Source organism: Tursiops truncatus, chromosome 15 (assembly GCF_011762595.2).
Source record: "Tursiops truncatus isolate mTurTru1 chromosome 15, mTurTru1.mat.Y, whole genome shotgun sequence".
In the NCBI taxonomy this organism is placed as follows: Eukaryota; Metazoa; Chordata; class Mammalia; order Artiodactyla; family Delphinidae; genus Tursiops; species Tursiops truncatus.
The window spans coordinates 79,809,924-79,826,208 of NC_047048.1; the positions used below are offsets into that span (position 1 = coordinate 79,809,924).

General features: G+C 46.5%; 1 protein-coding gene across 1 annotated transcript; it reads right to left on the reverse strand.

Annotated features, from left to right (window-relative positions):
• Positions 1–236: 236 nt before the first annotated feature.
• Positions 237–6,409, reverse strand: CBLN4 (cerebellin 4 precursor). Its single transcript, XM_004320003.4, has 3 exons — positions 6,119–6,409; positions 3,053–3,169; positions 237–534 (listed from the first exon to the last, which is right to left on the reverse strand). Exons 1-3 carry the CDS (start codon positions 6,407–6,409, stop codon positions 337–339), a joined length of 606 nt encoding a protein of 201 aa, XP_004320051.1. The 3' UTR covers positions 237–336.
• Between the last annotated feature and the right edge of the window lie 9,876 nt (positions 6,410–16,285).

Here is a 16,285-nt window from a genome sequence, read left to right on the forward strand (position 1 = left end):
CTAACTAAATAAAATGCCACATCTGCAACGAATTCAGTAATTCCAGGAAATTAAATTCAGAATAAACCTTGCAGACAGCTTTGAACTGTTACGCTTAAGCATAGATGGGTATCAACTGCTGTGAGTCCTGATCCAAGTACACTGAAACGCACACGCACAAAAATAACCTGTGGAGCTCAGTACTGCTTCAGACAGGCCTAGCATCCTTACAGGGAATCCATATTTACCCATGAGAAACCAAGGAAAGACATCAATCCAATGATGAGGAAATGATCTTCCAGGAAGTCAAGGGTGGGCCGCCCCTCACCCGGATGAACGTCGCGAAGAAATCAAATTCTATAGGGGGAACACCAGAAAGCCAGAGAACGTGGAATACTGCCAGCCTCCAACCAAGTTACCTTTCTCCAGTTTTAGGTAAACCTTATCCTCTTTATCCAGGTAGAGCAGGACCCCATTCGTGGCAGCCTCACGTGTAACGTCTTTATCCCCAGCGAAGGCAGATATTACTGGTTTTCCATTTAACATCAGGTTAACCTACAAGGAGAAAAAAAAAAAAAACCACTGAAAATCTCTCTCTAAAGTCAAAACAAATGAATTAATAAAACAAAACAGAAACAGACTCACAGTTACAGAGAACAAACTAGGGTTATCAGTGAGAGGAGGGCTGTGGGAGAGGAAGATAGGGGTAGGGAATTAAGAAGTAAAAACCACTATGTATCAAATAAATAGGCTACAAGGATATATTGCACAGCACAGGGAAGTACAGACATTATTTTATAATAGCTTTTTTTTGTGGTATGCGGGCCTCTCACTGTTGTGGCCTCTCCCGTTGCGGACCACAGGTTCCGGACGCGCAGGCTCAGCAGCCATGGCTCACGTGCCCAGCCGCTCTGCGGTATGTGGGATCTTCCCAGACCGGGGCACGAACCCATGTCCCCTGCGTCGGCAGGCGGATTCTCAACCACTGCGCCACCAGGGAAGCCCTATAATAGCTTTAAATGGAATATAATCTATAAAAATCTTGACTCACTATGTTGTACACCTGAAACTAATATTGTAGATGAAAGAAAAGAAAAGAGAAAGAAAGAAAGAAAGAAAGAAAGAAAGAAAGAAAGAAAGAAAGAAAGAAAGAAAAGAAAAGAAAAGAAAGGAAGGAGAAAAGAAAGAAGGAAAGAGAGAAAGAAAAAAAAGAAAGGAAGTCAAAGCATCTATGAGGGGCAGGGGGTGAAAAATAATGTCTAAAATGACCAACCTGGTAAAATAACTGATGTTCAGTAAATATATCCCTTTCCTTTCAAATTAGCAGATAGTGGTGGCTAGGCTTAGTATGATCTTACCAAGCTGATCTTTCTTAATTAAAACAGTTTTTTTTTAATTTCTCCCATAGAAATTTCCTTAAATGCTCACAAAAGAATACCATCCATGGAGAGCAACCTAGCCATGTGAAAACTGGCTTCCCTTCAGCACATAACTTAAGCCTACTATTGAATACTTTATTTACCTCTCGTATTCAGTAGCAAGTTTTTGGCAATGATGCGAGCCTGTGGCTTCCCAGTACATTAGCAAAGAGAGCCCCAGTGCCCTTTGCTCTGAGAAACCCAGGTACCGCAAGGTTCTACTAACATCCTTGCAGGTTTACTGTACCGCTGAGACATGCAGAGTGCTAAAAATCAGTTGAAATTATGGAATATGTGTGTTGTGATTTCTTCATTTTCCCTGATAAGAAATGTGTATTAAAAATAATAATCACCACTACCACTGAAGATTTTAATGATGGATAATTAGCAAAGAATAAAATCAAATTTATTCCCTTCTCTCCTTACTACAATTTTGATTATACTGTGTTAAACATTACAAAAATTTCTAAATGTTGGGGCTTGGGAAAAGCTTTTCCATGGAAGGAAATTTGTTTACTAGATATTCATTCCTTTTATGTTAAAAATAATATTGAATAAATTAAATCTGAGACCTATCAATTTATCCACGCACTAGGACATGTAAAAGTAGTAGATGAGTGTGTAATCTATCATTCATAGATGATAGTATACATAGTATACTTAGTATACAATATTGTATACTATATTGTATACATAGTATACAATACAAACATTGAACATACGATAAAAAGTTATCCTAGAATTCCATAGACATGTATTGGTGTTACTGGGTGCTGGCATGTTAGATACTATAGGAACTAGCTTCATCATTGTCCATGAGTGTACATTCAAGCCCGTTCCTTAGAAAGCACAACACAAAATATATTAACTGTGAAACTGCAATTGGTAAGAATTCATCAACATCAGAGTAACTGAGGATAAACTACTTAGAGGATAAGCACAGCACATCGTTTCTTTAAAAGTATATTGAATAATTGTTCCTTCATAGATTTATTCTCAGTCGTTAACTGTAGCTCATAATTTTAACGATGACAGCAAATTTGTTTTATCTATTTAGTAGTTACCTGTAAAGCTCTGATAATCTTACTAGTTTTTTTCTTACAAATTCAGGTAATTTTTGCACATGCATTAAAAGCATTCAAGATCTTATAAAGAGATTTGTGTCACTGAATTTTTACTAAGCAATATATATATATATTTCTTTTTTTTTTTCACGGTACGCGGGCCTCTCACTGTCGTGGCCTCTCCCGTTGCGGAGCACAGGCTCCCAACACGCAGGCTCAGCGGCCATGGCTCACGGGCCCAGCCGCTCCGCGGCATGTGGGATCTTCCCGGACCGGGGCACGAACCCATGCCCCCTGCATCGGCAGGTGGACTCTCAACCACTGCGCCACCAGGGAAGCCCACTAAGCAATATTTTTTAAGTGACGTTGTTATTAAGGTAATAAGGTCAATTGCTTATTCTTCTATATGCTTCTTGTCACATGCCTTAATAGATGTTATTGGAAATTAAGTGTTTTAAAAATAAACTGCTATGAAGATGGTTGTTTATTTTTACAATGAAACACATCTTTGGATAAATACTTAAATACATAACCCACTGCTGATAAACACTGTCACCTGAGGGTACAGAGGGAACAGGTCGAAAGACATACCTGGATTGTTTGGCTCTGGTAGACTTTAATTACGTGAAAACTGAAACTGTAAATTCCTTTCCTTGGTGCTACAAAGACAGACTCCAGGGTGAAAAAATTACCCACATTTACTAGGATCTACAAATAAAAAGAATAAACAGCAGTCAATTATTACAATATTCTCTTCTGTAAGTAAAATAAGTTTTCCTCCTTCCTTTTTCTTTTCCTTTCTTTCTTCTTTCTTTCTTAAGAAAGAAAATTAACTTTTAAAACCATAGAAAATAAAACATTGAGTTCTATCCCTTTTTCTTTAGTGACTTGGAAAACGGATTTGTATATTGGAAGGTTCTTCTGTCTTTTAAATGGTATAAGAAAAAATAAAGTAACAGCTTTGTAGTCATGCCTCAATTCCAGCAAGGCCCAATGGCTCTGGAAACATCTAGAAACACGTGAAGGCTTATAAATATTAGCTTTACCTTGAGAGTCAAATAAAAGGCTTCTGCCACATATTTACGCGCCTACCCTCTATGAGCCTTCACAGTGCCCAGAGGTGACGTGTCCAAGTCAGCCAACTGGCACCCATGGGCTCTCTGCAGTCATTCCCGGACACACCACACAGAGGTCTGGACACTCCCTCCACCGTGTGACATAATCCATGACACTGAACAGTTGGTACACAGAGTGAGCTGAATGCCCAGCCCTCCTCTGAGGCTCCGCCAAACCTCTGCTAAGCCCCACGGCCATTTGTTCCATTCCTATGCCATCCAGGCCTTAATTATAATATTTTGGCAATGACTCAGCCTTTGCAGGCTGCCAAAGAGTAGAGACTGTGAAACAGGTGGCCTTCTTGTGCTGCTCCCAGTGTTATCCGTCATCCATTCCCTTATCAATCACCTGCTCTTTATTTAAAGTTCAAGGGGCAAAAACGAAGAGTGAAATAAAGCACTGCTTCCCAAGAAAACAACAGTGCACTCTGTATTCCGAAATGTTCGGCCTGATTCTACTGGTTATGAAATTAGCTCTGAATTTCAATAAGTGACCTCATAAGCTAAATGTCACATAGGTATGACCCTTCCTATGAAAAAGAGCAGGAGAATGTATGTGTGTGTGTGTGTATTGCAGGGGCGGAGGGCAGGAGATAACTAGGGTTTCTTCCATCTCTCTCCAAGAAATAAATCTATAAGTGGCATTCAAAAAAATCAGATGTCCTTCTAAAGATACATTTCCCCTGTATCAATGGCAATCTGCTACTATCTCTTTTGAACACTACATTCATGCTAATATTAAGCCCTTTGCATAATTCCCTAAAGACATACTATTGCCTGTGAGCAATGCACCAGAATTATAGTGATGGTCAGGTAGATGTACCAGGCTCAACCCCCAAATTAAAATGTATGTTGGTGTAGCATTTTATTCTGAGATTACACCTTTTTCCAAGTAAGCATCAGATTTCTGTCTCCGACCCGATGATCAATGGTCTTTCAACAAATCACAAGCTATGCAATAATTCCTAACAGAGATTTTACAAAGATGTGTTTAAGCACATTTAACATAATTTGAGGTACTTAGCAGGGACTTCCTGAATCAGATACAAGTAGCATAATTCATTAGCAATAATGGAACCGGCTGATTAGTGTTGACTACACATAAGGCTGGATGTTGACTCTACATTGTAATTAGAGCATCCAAGCACATCGAGATCTATAACCAAATGTGTCTTGTTGTCTCTAAGATGCATGGGCACCCGGAACAGAAGAACAAACCCTTCTCCTCTTCTAACTGACAGAAAGGTCACTGAAAAGAATGCACTGTACAGAGGATAGTGCAATGTCCACGGTATTTAATTAATGCATTGACACACAAACCAGGGGTCGTGCTGACTTCATTTACATCAAGACGGAAAATACTGCACCAAAACCCCAAAGGGGCTGCTTAATTCTTTTAAGATGATGGCTATTCAATAGGAAGCCCCAGAGAGGCATTCTCTGTCTTTGGCCAGCTGGAGAGTATATTACTTAGGAACAATTAAGTAAGGAATAGGAATGTCACCGCATCCCTTCCCTGGCACGTCCTGCAGCACCACTTAACCTGTGCTCTTGCCCATGCGGCACACAACTGTGAACTACACATACGACTTTGGAATTTAAAAGACTCTGGGTGCTGTTGACGTTGAGATGATACCCCTGGAGTCTGATTTCAGTTTTAAGACTCCTTGCTAAGCTGATACCCTGGGGTTTCTCATCAGCCAAACCCCAGAGCTCCAGGTCGCTAAAAAAAACAAGCCACAGCTTTCATCAGTTCCTCCCCCACCCCCTTATCCTCAGCCCCCAAGGCTGTCTTTCCCCACTAATTTGCATGTCTCTGGAAGGACCGGAGCAGGGGAAGGGAGAACGGCTCCCCAGCGCTTCCCTATGGGAGCTCAGTGCAGCTGCCCGATTCCTTTTCCTCTCCTTCTCTCAACTTTTCTCCAAGTAGCCGAGAAGGGCTTTCCGCTGCAGCGGTACCTGCAATGTATATGGGGATCCCGGCGGCGGAAAGGTGGGCGAGATGAGACCGGGGCCACAGCTTCCTACACTCCCCAGCCACCCGCGAGATCTCTGCAGAGATCTCTTTGGGGAGCCCCCAGAGCTCTCTTTGGGGAGACGCTTCTCCACCTGGGAGAAACAAATCATTTATACAGCATCAGAGAGAGTACTGTGCCGGAGAATGGCCTCGGCAGCACCCGCAGAGGAGTCTGAGCCAGGGGGCCAAGCCCTGGCCAAGAGATTTCGAGGTCCAGGGACCAGGATCCTGCCAGGTCCTATGGACCTGTTGCTGTTAAACTTGTGCTGAGCTCTCGACGCCTGGCTCTACACCCCCGGCCTCTTTCCCACCACCCCAGCAGCTCTTCCGGAGGCCAAGAGGGAATGGGGGGCGGGGTGGTGGCGGGAGAGATATCAGAAGTTTCAGACCAAAACCTTTGCGGAGGCGAGTGCCGAAACGATCGCCCAAATCGCAATCAGAGCAGCTCAACCCGGGTCTGAGCTGCCTGGACATCGCTCCTCCCGCCACCCGACTCCTGACACCCCGCATCCCTCGGGGTCTGACCTGATCGAAGTAAATGATGCGCGTCTTGTTGCTCATCTCTGACGGCTCGTGGTTGGTGCTCCGCACCGCCGAGAAGGCGACCTTGGAGTTAGCCGCCCGGACCGAGATCCCCAGAGGGGAGGAAGAGGAGCCCTTGGAGTCCGTGGCCGGGTTCGAGTCGCACACCACGAGGCACTTGCCTTCCAGCACGATGGGCTCCGTGTCGTTCTGCGCCCAGACGGGCAGCCCGGGCAGAGTGAGGGCCAGCAGCACAGCCGGCACCACGGACAGCGCCCGGCCCCCAGCGCCCATGGTGAGCCTCGTGGGCAGCCGGCTGGCGCTTCTGCTCACCTGCGTCGCCTCCTACCCCGGGACCCCGGAGCTCGGGAAGATGCCCGTGGCTAGATCGACAGCGCTGCGGGAACGGCGGCGGCGGCGCGCACACTTCCAATCCTGTGGTTTGAAGTCAAAGTCTCCCCTCGCGCTCTCTCGCTGGTTCTGCTACCTTTGTCCTTTAAGGAGCTCATGCAGAATCCCCTATACCCCACCCTCCTCCGCCCAAGAATCAGCCCTGCCTGGGGCCCCTGCACCCACCCTTGTTCCTAGACATCTAAAAGTCACCAAACCCTCACATTCACACCTCAAAGAGGAAAATGATAAATTCCCCAAACCCAGTCACCCCCGGGTGAACCACGAAGCAGGAAAAACGAAGGAGACTCAGAGAAGCCACGGGGACGGTGGATGCCGAGTGGTACCCGTGTCGGTCCAGTACGTGTCTGGCTCGCGGCAGGGACGAATTACAGAAGCAGAAGGTGTTTCCCGGACTGGGAAGAACGCGAGGCTGTGTTCATGGCCAGGTCTCTAGCGACTCTCAATTTCGCTTAGCCAGAAATTCCCCAAAGCTTGGTGTCTCTCGGAAGTCGGCAGCTACGCATTGGCTAGCCGGATCCCCAGCACGGAAAGCACGAATTCCCGGGATCAGTTCTCAGATGCGGGGCGGCTCGGCCGGTGGGGTCCTCTCCTGCCTCGGCCGCACGCCCGGAGTCCCTGCGCACAACTTTCTCTGTCCTCGCGCAGCCGGGAGAGCGCGAGGCGGGCACACGCGCGCTATTTATAGGAGCGCACGTCCGGCTGGGGTTGGCTTCTAGCTCAACCCGCCGGCTCCAGGGAAAGGAGAAGAAGGAGTCCGGTGACCCCCGCTGAGCAGCTCCTGCCTGGCGCTTAACGCACCCCGGGGCAAGCGGGGCGCACAGCACTGCTGGCTGCCAAGGTCTGAGGCCACCCAGCCCCGGGGAGCGCGCAGCAGGGATACTGTACGCAGGGAGAGGCGCCCACCGCCCTGCGCCTGGGCCAGCTCCGCGCCTGCTCGCTCCCTCCTCGGTCTGGGCAGGCGGAGGGGGCTGAGGCTCCCCTCGCCCCTCCCGAGCACCGGACTCCGCCGCCGAGCGCCCTCCGAGCGGAGCGCGGCGCTGCCAGCCCCGGCTGCGAAGCTGGATGGGCGGCAGCGGCCTCGCGCGGCGCGCTGCTTGGCACCTGGGGACCCACGCCGCCGTCCCGACCGCGCCTTGCCCAGAGACTGCCTCCCCAAGCCCTGGGGCCTGGCGAGCTCCGGGAAGCCTTGGGACGGACCAAAGCCGCTGGGGGCCGCTGGGAGAAGGTGCCTCAGGCCTTCCGCTCCGCTCCGGGAAGAGGAGCCTCAAAAGCTTCAGGGTGCGCCTTCCCACCCACACCGCGAATCCACCCAGGCAAAGCCAGAAAAAGAGAGAGGAAGTTAACGCAGCAAGAATCAGCCCTCCGGAACCTTCCCCCTAAAAAATGCCAACCCCCTCCTGAGAATACCGCACCTTTCTCCCTCTTGATGTACCCCGCCCTCCCCTCCCCCCGTGCCACCCCATTGCCACCTTGGCCTCTGATTGACAAGGTTTATCTTCCTCTTCCGCAGCCATCACTGGGAGGGAAAGGCTTGTCTCTCTGATGGGCTGCATGAACTTGGCCAAGTCACTTACCCTTTCTGAGAGGGAGGGACTCCACTAATTAAGGTCCCATTAGCCCACTGGTTCTATGATGCTTTGGAGTCATGTCACTCCCTTCCCAAATTCCTTTTAGTGTCCCAGCTGCCAGAGGACAGGCCCCACATCTTTAATCAAAACAGCATCCCCATCAGCCATTCGGAGCTCCTAGAAATGTACTGACTAATTATTCACTGAAGGGGTGTTCACTGAGCATTGTCTCCCGATAGATGGCTTTCTAGTCCTTCCTGAAAGAAGAACAGCCTCCTTAGCATGGATTCAAGTCCCTCCACAACAGAAGCCAGACCAGCATCTCCAGGCTTGTCCCCTCATAAGGCCCTTCCAAAGGGCTGGGTGTTGAGCCATAAGCATTGCACTGCAGCTCCAATTGTTAAAATAGTAAATACTCCTACTGGTCGGTATTTCCCTAGCCCTTAGCTCCCTATAATCTTGCAACTAAAGAGTTGGTGCCTGGAGCCAAAGGGGCCTCCAGATTCTCCTCCAATGGGGCCAGTATCAGTTCTGATTTCCAGGTGCTCCTGCTGTGCTATTTGTAACAATGTTGAATGTCACTAATCTAAGCTACAACCAAAAAGAGTGAACTGGTGCCTTCTGAAAACGGCCACCATTTCCCCCACCCCAAGCCTAGGGTAGCTTTTCATCTGAACCCTTGCTGCACTTTGTAACGCTCTCCCGGCTTCTACCACAGTCTGCCTGGACAGCAGCTGAGATTTCTTCTCGTTTGATGCTGCCCTTGGAGGACAGGGGCTGGGTCTAGTTTGGTTCCCAGTTTGCGTAAGTAATTTGCCTTCCTTGTCCAAAACAGCTGTTTAGTAACTAAGACCTGGGCTGTTCAATTTCAGGCTGGAAGGAGTTTGAGAAAAAAGCTCTGTTGACTACAGAATTGTTAAATTGTCAATAAGTTGTCTTCCCTACCAACCCCAATATATTCTCTCTGTGTCCTTTTCTTCTCTAGGCATTTTTCTTCCTGCAAGAACTCAGATTTAAAGAAACTTCTTCCCTCCCTCCTCTTTTCCTCTCCAAAAGTACTCATTTCCTAGCCCCCTAATCCAGCAGAGTGACCATATCAGGGACTCAGTAATTGATTTTGAAATGGCTGGCTCTCCAGATAGAATGTCAGTATCAGTCATTCACCTTATAGTATAAACTGGTTTAAATAAATCTCTCTCGGTAAAGTTTACATTCAGGCCTCCTGGGTAACTGGAGATGAAAGTCTTGGCTTCTTACTAAAAGATGTTCCCCTATTCAGGGTGTTCTAAAGATGTGGAACACCACTTTTTCTTTTGACTCCTACCGAGAGAACTTATCTGATATGGCAAAGCACAGGGTCCTGTCTCCCTTTCCCACCATGGATGATTGAACAAGGACAGCCCCTGTATTCTAGAGCTGTCAATCCATTTGATGCCAGAGATCCGTGACTTATATGTCCTGACTCAGCCAGATAAGGTGGGGCTGCTAGATTTTCTCTCTCTAGGATCTGAATGGGACACTGATATGGCTTCCAGTAAGCACTGGGTCCTGCAGAGGAGAGGTCTATAGTCTCCTGAACTGGCCGTCTAAGGGCCATGTGCAAGTTTAAGCAGAGGAGCGTGCCGGAAGAAATAGGAGGACTGACCACACTTGTAGGCTGGGGCCGATTCTCTGCACTTCTGAGAAATGGAAGGGGTGAGGGAGTGAATAGTATATCTCCAGCTTGTTAACTCCTACTCACAAGACATCCAGCAACCCTGAGTTTCTTGAGAGCCTCCTGCATCCTTGTAATAAAACTGATTTCACTTGAGCTAGTTTTAGGAACCGACTACTGTTCCTTGCCATCCAGAATCCTCGTTAGAACAATGTCCCAGAAATCATACCACATAAGCCCATGCATCTCCTGCCAAAAGACATTAACAAATCCAGTGCCCTGCCTGTGGGAAATGTTTTCCTAACATTTTGGGAACGGAAGCATCACCTGCTCCCCAGCCCTACTCCAGCCCAGCATCCCCAGGAGGAAAGAAACAGGATCAAGTCCAAGTTTCATACCAGCCACAACACAGATCTCTCTCCCTCCCTCCCTTCCTTCCTTCCTCCTCCCTCCCTCTCTCTCTCTGTCTTTCTTTCTTTCCTTCTTCCTTTCTTTCTCTCTCTTTCTTTCTTTCTTTTTGAAGATGTACTATTTTTAAAACCTAGTTGTGATTGTGACCCAAATGTTTCACTTTCCTGAGATTCCCAGATTGCATTTGATGCCAGGAGTTTTGTTGCTAGACCTTTAGCAATTTCATTTCTCTGTGCTTGTGCTCAACATAAAGTAAGTTAGTAGAAGTAAATTAAAATCTGAACTGGTCTTGCATAGGAAAGCAATACTCCTGTGGTCAGTAACATTCCATTGTATTTACATACCTCGTCTTTACCCATTCATCCATCCATTCACGGACGTTTAGGCTGCTTCCATGTCTTGGCTATTGTGAACAGTAGCCCTATGAACTTTGGGGTGCATGTATCTTTTCGAATTAGAGTTTTCATCTTTTCCAGATATATGTCCAGAAGTGAGATTGCTGGATCGTATGGTAACTTTATTTTTAGTTTTTTAAGGAACCTCCATACTGCTTTTCATAGTGCATGCACCAATTTACATTCCCACCAACAGTGTAGGAGGGTTCCCTTTTCTCCATATCCTCGCCAGCATTTATTATTTGTAGACTTTTTGACGATGGCCTTTCTGACTGGTGTGCAGTGATACCTCATTGGAGTTTTGATTTGCTTTTCTCTAATAATTAGCGATGTTGAGCATCTATTCATGTGCCTATTGCCCATCTGCTTGTCTTCTTTGTAGAAATATCTATTTAGGTCTTCTGCCCATCTTTTGATTAAGTTGTTTGTTATTTTTGATAGGGGGAGTGAAATGTTTCATCCATGCTTAGGTCCAAGAAAGGGAGGCCAATGAGGCAATGGGGATTTACTGGAAGGACCATATCTCACAGAGTCCAAGGGCAAAACTAACCTTTGGGAATGTAATGAAGCCTTGTGGATAACTCAAAATGTTGCCTTTCCTCTATCTATCTATCTCCATCTCTCTATCTTTCTCTCTCTTTGGCATATCTGCATTATTCTTTTGCTCACTGCAATCTAGCCTTCTCTGAAGCCTACGTGATAGACGGTGGCAACTGACACTCCCAAATTTTACACATAACAGATCCATCCACCCAGAGGATGCCCCCAAATCCCAGGGAAGAGACTCACTGCCCCATCTGGGATCACATGTCCGCCCCTTGCAGTGCACCCACAGTGATTCCCACAACTGGGTATGTGGAAAATTGGAGCAGGGTCCAGAGGAGAGTACAATTCCTAAAAAATGCTACAAGTAACGTGTGGTGAAGTGAAAAGGAACAAGATACAGATTCATCTATCATGTGTGATTCCGTGTTAACAGACTGTAACTGTATAGAGATATGGATATGTTTGAAAAAGCAAAGGAAAACTATGAAAAGCTAGACAGCAAATTGTTAAGAGCAGAGAAACAATAAAAGGAAAAGAAACTGTTAATTTTACTTCAGCTGTTTATGATTTGGATGGCCACAGTAATCATGTATTACCTTGTGATTCACATTTAATACAGTTTTTTAAAGGAAGAGGGTGCTGGGAAGACCATCCAATAGAAATCTACTACATTGACTTTTTTTCATAATTTAAACTTAAAGTTTGGAGAGAAAAGGAACTAACATTCCTTCTCATAAGCAGCACTGGTTGAAGAGCAATTTCCTTTCTTTTGTTATATTGATACAACTCTAAAAAATCACTCACTCAACGTCTAGGAAGATGCCCAGACATATAAAGCCTCCCAGTCTACATTTAAGAAAAAAAATTACATTGCAACTGGTTAAGCTCATGAGTCATATCAAAATAGCTGATTACATTTTAGATTCAACTCAGCATGGTATGTGCCTGGCCATGTTAGTTTCAGTTGCACACATAAGGAGGATCTGAATGTAGAGTCCAAACCAATAGCTTCTACTCTTAAGAATCTGCTGGGAGGGCTTCCCTGGTGGCACAGTGGTTGAGAATCCACCTGCCGATGCAGGGGACATGGGTTCGAGCTCTGGTCCGGGAAGATCCCACATGCCTCGGAGCAACTAACCTGTGAGCCACCACAACTACTGAAGCCCGTACGCCTAGAGCCCGTGCTCCGCAACACGAGAAGCCACCGCAATGAGAGGCCCGTGCACCGCAATGAAGAGTAGCCCCCGCTCGCCGCCAACTAGAGAAAGCCCACGCGCAGCAACGAAGACCCAACACAGCCAAAGATAAAATAATTAAATAAAATAATTTTTTTAAAAAATCTGCTGGGAGGCTTATTATCAATGCAGATTCTCTGGCCCTCATCTGAGAGGACGGCTCTGCCCACGAACTGGGAATCTGTTTCTTAACTAGCACCTGGGTGAATCTGAAGCAGACGGTGCTTTGACTTTGTAGATGCCACTGGTGGGGTGCATCCCCCAAGGGTCCATCTGCGGTCAGGTTCATTATCCCTTTGGCTGAAAATAGGGCATTTAGAATCAGCTTCACCTCCTACTAGCTTTACGACCATGGGAGAAGTTACAGACCTTCCTTCAGCAGGAAAATTGCAATCATAAAAATAATACTCAGCCCAGAGTCTTGGTGGGGATTGAACAGGGAAACATGAACAGGGAAACGTAAACAGGGCGCTTAGCACAGTATCAGGCACCCAGGAGGCGATTAATTAAAGGTAGCGACTATTATCATTAATTTTGGGAATCTATCCCCAACTAAAGGCGAGAGGGCACCACAGCACCCTGGACCAACGCCCATCAATTGTTTGCGAGCACCAGCCACTTAACCTCACAGACGTCATAATGGGGGAGAAAGCAGCTTCCCCCAGTGTGGGAGAGACCGAAGGTCCAGAAACCCAGTGCAGAGACAATAAGCAAGGCCAAGTCTGCGGGCAAGCCATCGCCGTCAGGTGAGTGAGTGCCTGAGTTCTAGAGTGATGAGGCTGAAGTGAGTTAATCTGCGATAATTCTGCCTGGTTAAAGGCTCTTACGTGAAGCTAGGGCACCAGGCAGGTTTGTGAGCTTCCTGCGAGAATGGACAAAGAGGCTGGTTTTCATTTTATTTCTTTCTTCCCCATTCCCTTAATCACTGGATCTCATCACTAAGGATCTGAAAGACACATTTAGCAGAAATCAATTCTCCCAACTGAAGAGTAACAGAAAGTGAAGAACGGGCGGCCAGAAACAGTCACTACAGCAACAGAGCAACCAGAAAGCCCTGTGGGGATGGGGGGAAGACACCTGAGCCAGACAGAGGTCTCTTGAGGAGCCGGTAGTCCAACTATTTATGTGGCAGTTGGCGGGTCCCAGACACTTTTAATTTCCCTGAGTTTAACCGTGCATTTGCGGGAGAGAGAGAGAAACAGCTTTAATCCACAAGGTAACCCTTCTCTCCATCACCCTCCACGGCACCTGCCCGGAGTGAGTGTGGGATGGGAGGCGTGAATCAGCTGAGGCAGCTGACAGTCTCGGCTCCCACTGTCTCTCTCAGATGAGCATACTGCGTGGCTGAGTGTGAGTCTAGTGTTTAAAGAGAAGTATTTTCCTACAACATGGCCACTAAAAGCAAGCCAACCACTTCATCCGGCTCTCAGCTGAAGAACAGGCAATCTGTTTTGACTCTAAAGGAAAAGCTACCTATGGTGGCTCCCTGACAGCTGCTGTGTCAGCCACCACGGTGAGAATTCCAAGAGGATTTTCAAGGGTATGTTTGACCCTAAGCAATGTTTCCCTTGTGCACTAACTTTAGAATCTAACCCTGGAATACAATGCAACTCCATTGGTTTTTTCCTTTGTTTAGGGGAAAACCTCAATTGCTGGTAACTTCTCCCATTTAATTGCCACCGCTCCTCTGAGAGATGGATCTTATTACCCCCATTTCACAGATGAGGAAAGAGAGGGCCTGAGAAGCTGCTGCCAAAGGGATGGATTTGATTGCAGGACACCTGTCTTCTCGTCCAAAGGTCTTTCCCCCCTAAGACCACACATGAAGGTTGAAACAAAAACGTGAACGGCTTCTGGTACGCTCAGAACTATTTTTTGTCAGTTGAACCAAATTCAGAAGAGAAACTGACAGTAGTCCTAGAATTATTAATATCAGTAGAGAGCAAGCAGGAGTGAAACTTATGGCATAAGAAGACAGATTTCAAATCACAGAATTTTTTATAAAAGCTATTGACCACAAACTCAAGGTGGAGTAATATATGTGGTATATATATACACACATATACACATATGTGTATATATATTAAAATATATAATAAACTAAATAATATATATGGTATATATATATGCAATTAGATAAGTGGTTAGATCATCTTATGACCTTCTCATAGCTTTATGTGCTTTTCACTTACAGCGCTCACCAGAGTTGCAATTCTACATTCATTGCCTTGTCATGTGACTCAAACTGTCTTCCCTACTGTGCTGTAAGTTGCATGAGGGCAGAAGTGGGCTGCTATTTGCGCATCATAACTGATTCCCCACAACAGTTCCCGGCACACAGTCCAGGAGTGTTAGATGTTTGCTGAAGTTAATGAATAAAGCGGTGTGGCACAGATTCTAACTCTGGCTACCTTCTCTGAGTGTACTTCCAACTACAACACTAGACAGTTTCAAAAATTAACTCATGTTTTCTCTAAGAAGCTCATGCACTCTTCGTGCTGTGTAATAAGCCACCCTTCTGTACCTGGGAATTTGATATGTTTCTGGGGAAAGTGTTGTTAAGTAGCTCTTCTGTTCCCCGGACACCCAACAGCTGTGCCTTGTTTTCTGTTCCTCATGCTGGGTTGTATCTTCACTTTTGGCCATGCTACCAGCTCGGCCACTTTCTTATCCACCACTGGGGTTACGATGATGCCTCTTCTTTGCTAGGTTGTGGGCTCAGTGAAGCAAAATCTGCCCTTTGCCTGCTAATTGGGTACCTGCAGGATTCTAGGAACAAATCCAAAGTGAGAGGCTATGGCTTCTGAATCCGTTGGCTTCCGGCTATTTCGGCTGGCTGTGAGCATCCCGAATGACAAACAATACACCGACTAACTTGACTTTCTTGGCCATCTGTCTGTTGGCTAAATAACTACCTCTTGGATAGACCAACTCATCAATTAGGCAGCTGGTGTTTTGGCGACTGACTGAGCTGAACAACTTCTGGGCCGGGTCCAATATTTCCTGACCACACATAAAAAATGAATTTCACAGGGCTTCGAATGAGCTTTGGAGAGTCTTTATAAAGCAAAAGAGATAAGAACAGCAAAGTGAATGAGGAAGTAGATGGGCTGTACTTTAGAGTGCAGCTTTGTAAGGCATGAGTCACTCTGAATTTTCCCCTTGTGGCTGTATCTCATTGTCTCTCCCTCTCGCCTTTCCAGGCATCCTCTGCTTTTCTTTTCTAACCCTCTTCCTACATTTTTTGTCTCAAGTTCTTAGTCTTATACTCCCTTCAACCAATATATAATTAGGGCTTAGAGTGGATTAGGTGATGGGAGCAAACTCAAGTGCCTTTGGGGGGCTGGGGGGCGACACTTGCTGTTCTCTTTGGTTACTCAACATCAGAAACCTCTTCCTCTGTCTGGGGACCCTTCCTCCTTATGAAGCAGAGCCCATCTCCCACCACAGAAGCTGAAAGCACCAAATACTCATGTTCAGCCTCCCTTGCAGCTAGGGTGCAAGCATGTGACCCAAACTCTGCAAATCAGACACACCCACCCCAGACACTGAATTTGAAGTCTGTGAGAGGGAGCAGGGAGCTGGCAGAACCCCTTCTAGGGAAAGTGGCTGCTGGTGCCGCAGTTCTGGGACAGAGCCAGCATCACGTACCTAGAGCAGGGGATACGGGTGCAGCGTGCCTCAGGGTCTGTGCTCAGGGGCCATGGCTGTCCTGTCTCAGTGGCCTCAGTTCAGTAGCAGAAGTTATGAGCCAGGGTGTCACTCCTGGCTGCATCAGATCCAACCCAGTTCTCCAATTCTCTAAGATATTCTGTGAACCACTGAATGCACTTTAATAAATTCCTTTTCTACTGAAATTAGCCAGTCAGCTTTGGTTGCTTGCAACTGTGAGTCCAGATGGACACCGGGGCTAATCAGGGACCATAAATGGGTGACATCAGCAGGAG

What these genes read in the sequence shown, in the direction of transcription:
- CBLN4 (XM_004320003.4), bottom strand. Translation starts at nt 6,409, where the DNA reads ATGGGCGCTGGGGGCCGGGCGCTGTCCGTGGTGCCGGCTGTGCTGCTG. An exon ending in GCATCATTTACTTCGATCAG is followed by an intron (nt 3,170 to 6,118) that starts GTCAGACCCCGA and finishes TTTTATTTGTAG; the next exon opens with ATCCTAGTAAATGTGGGTAA. An exon ending in ACCAGAGCCAAACAATCCAG is followed by an intron (nt 535 to 3,052) that starts GTATGTCTTTCG and finishes TTCTCCTTGTAG; the next exon opens with GTTAACCTGATGTTAAATGG.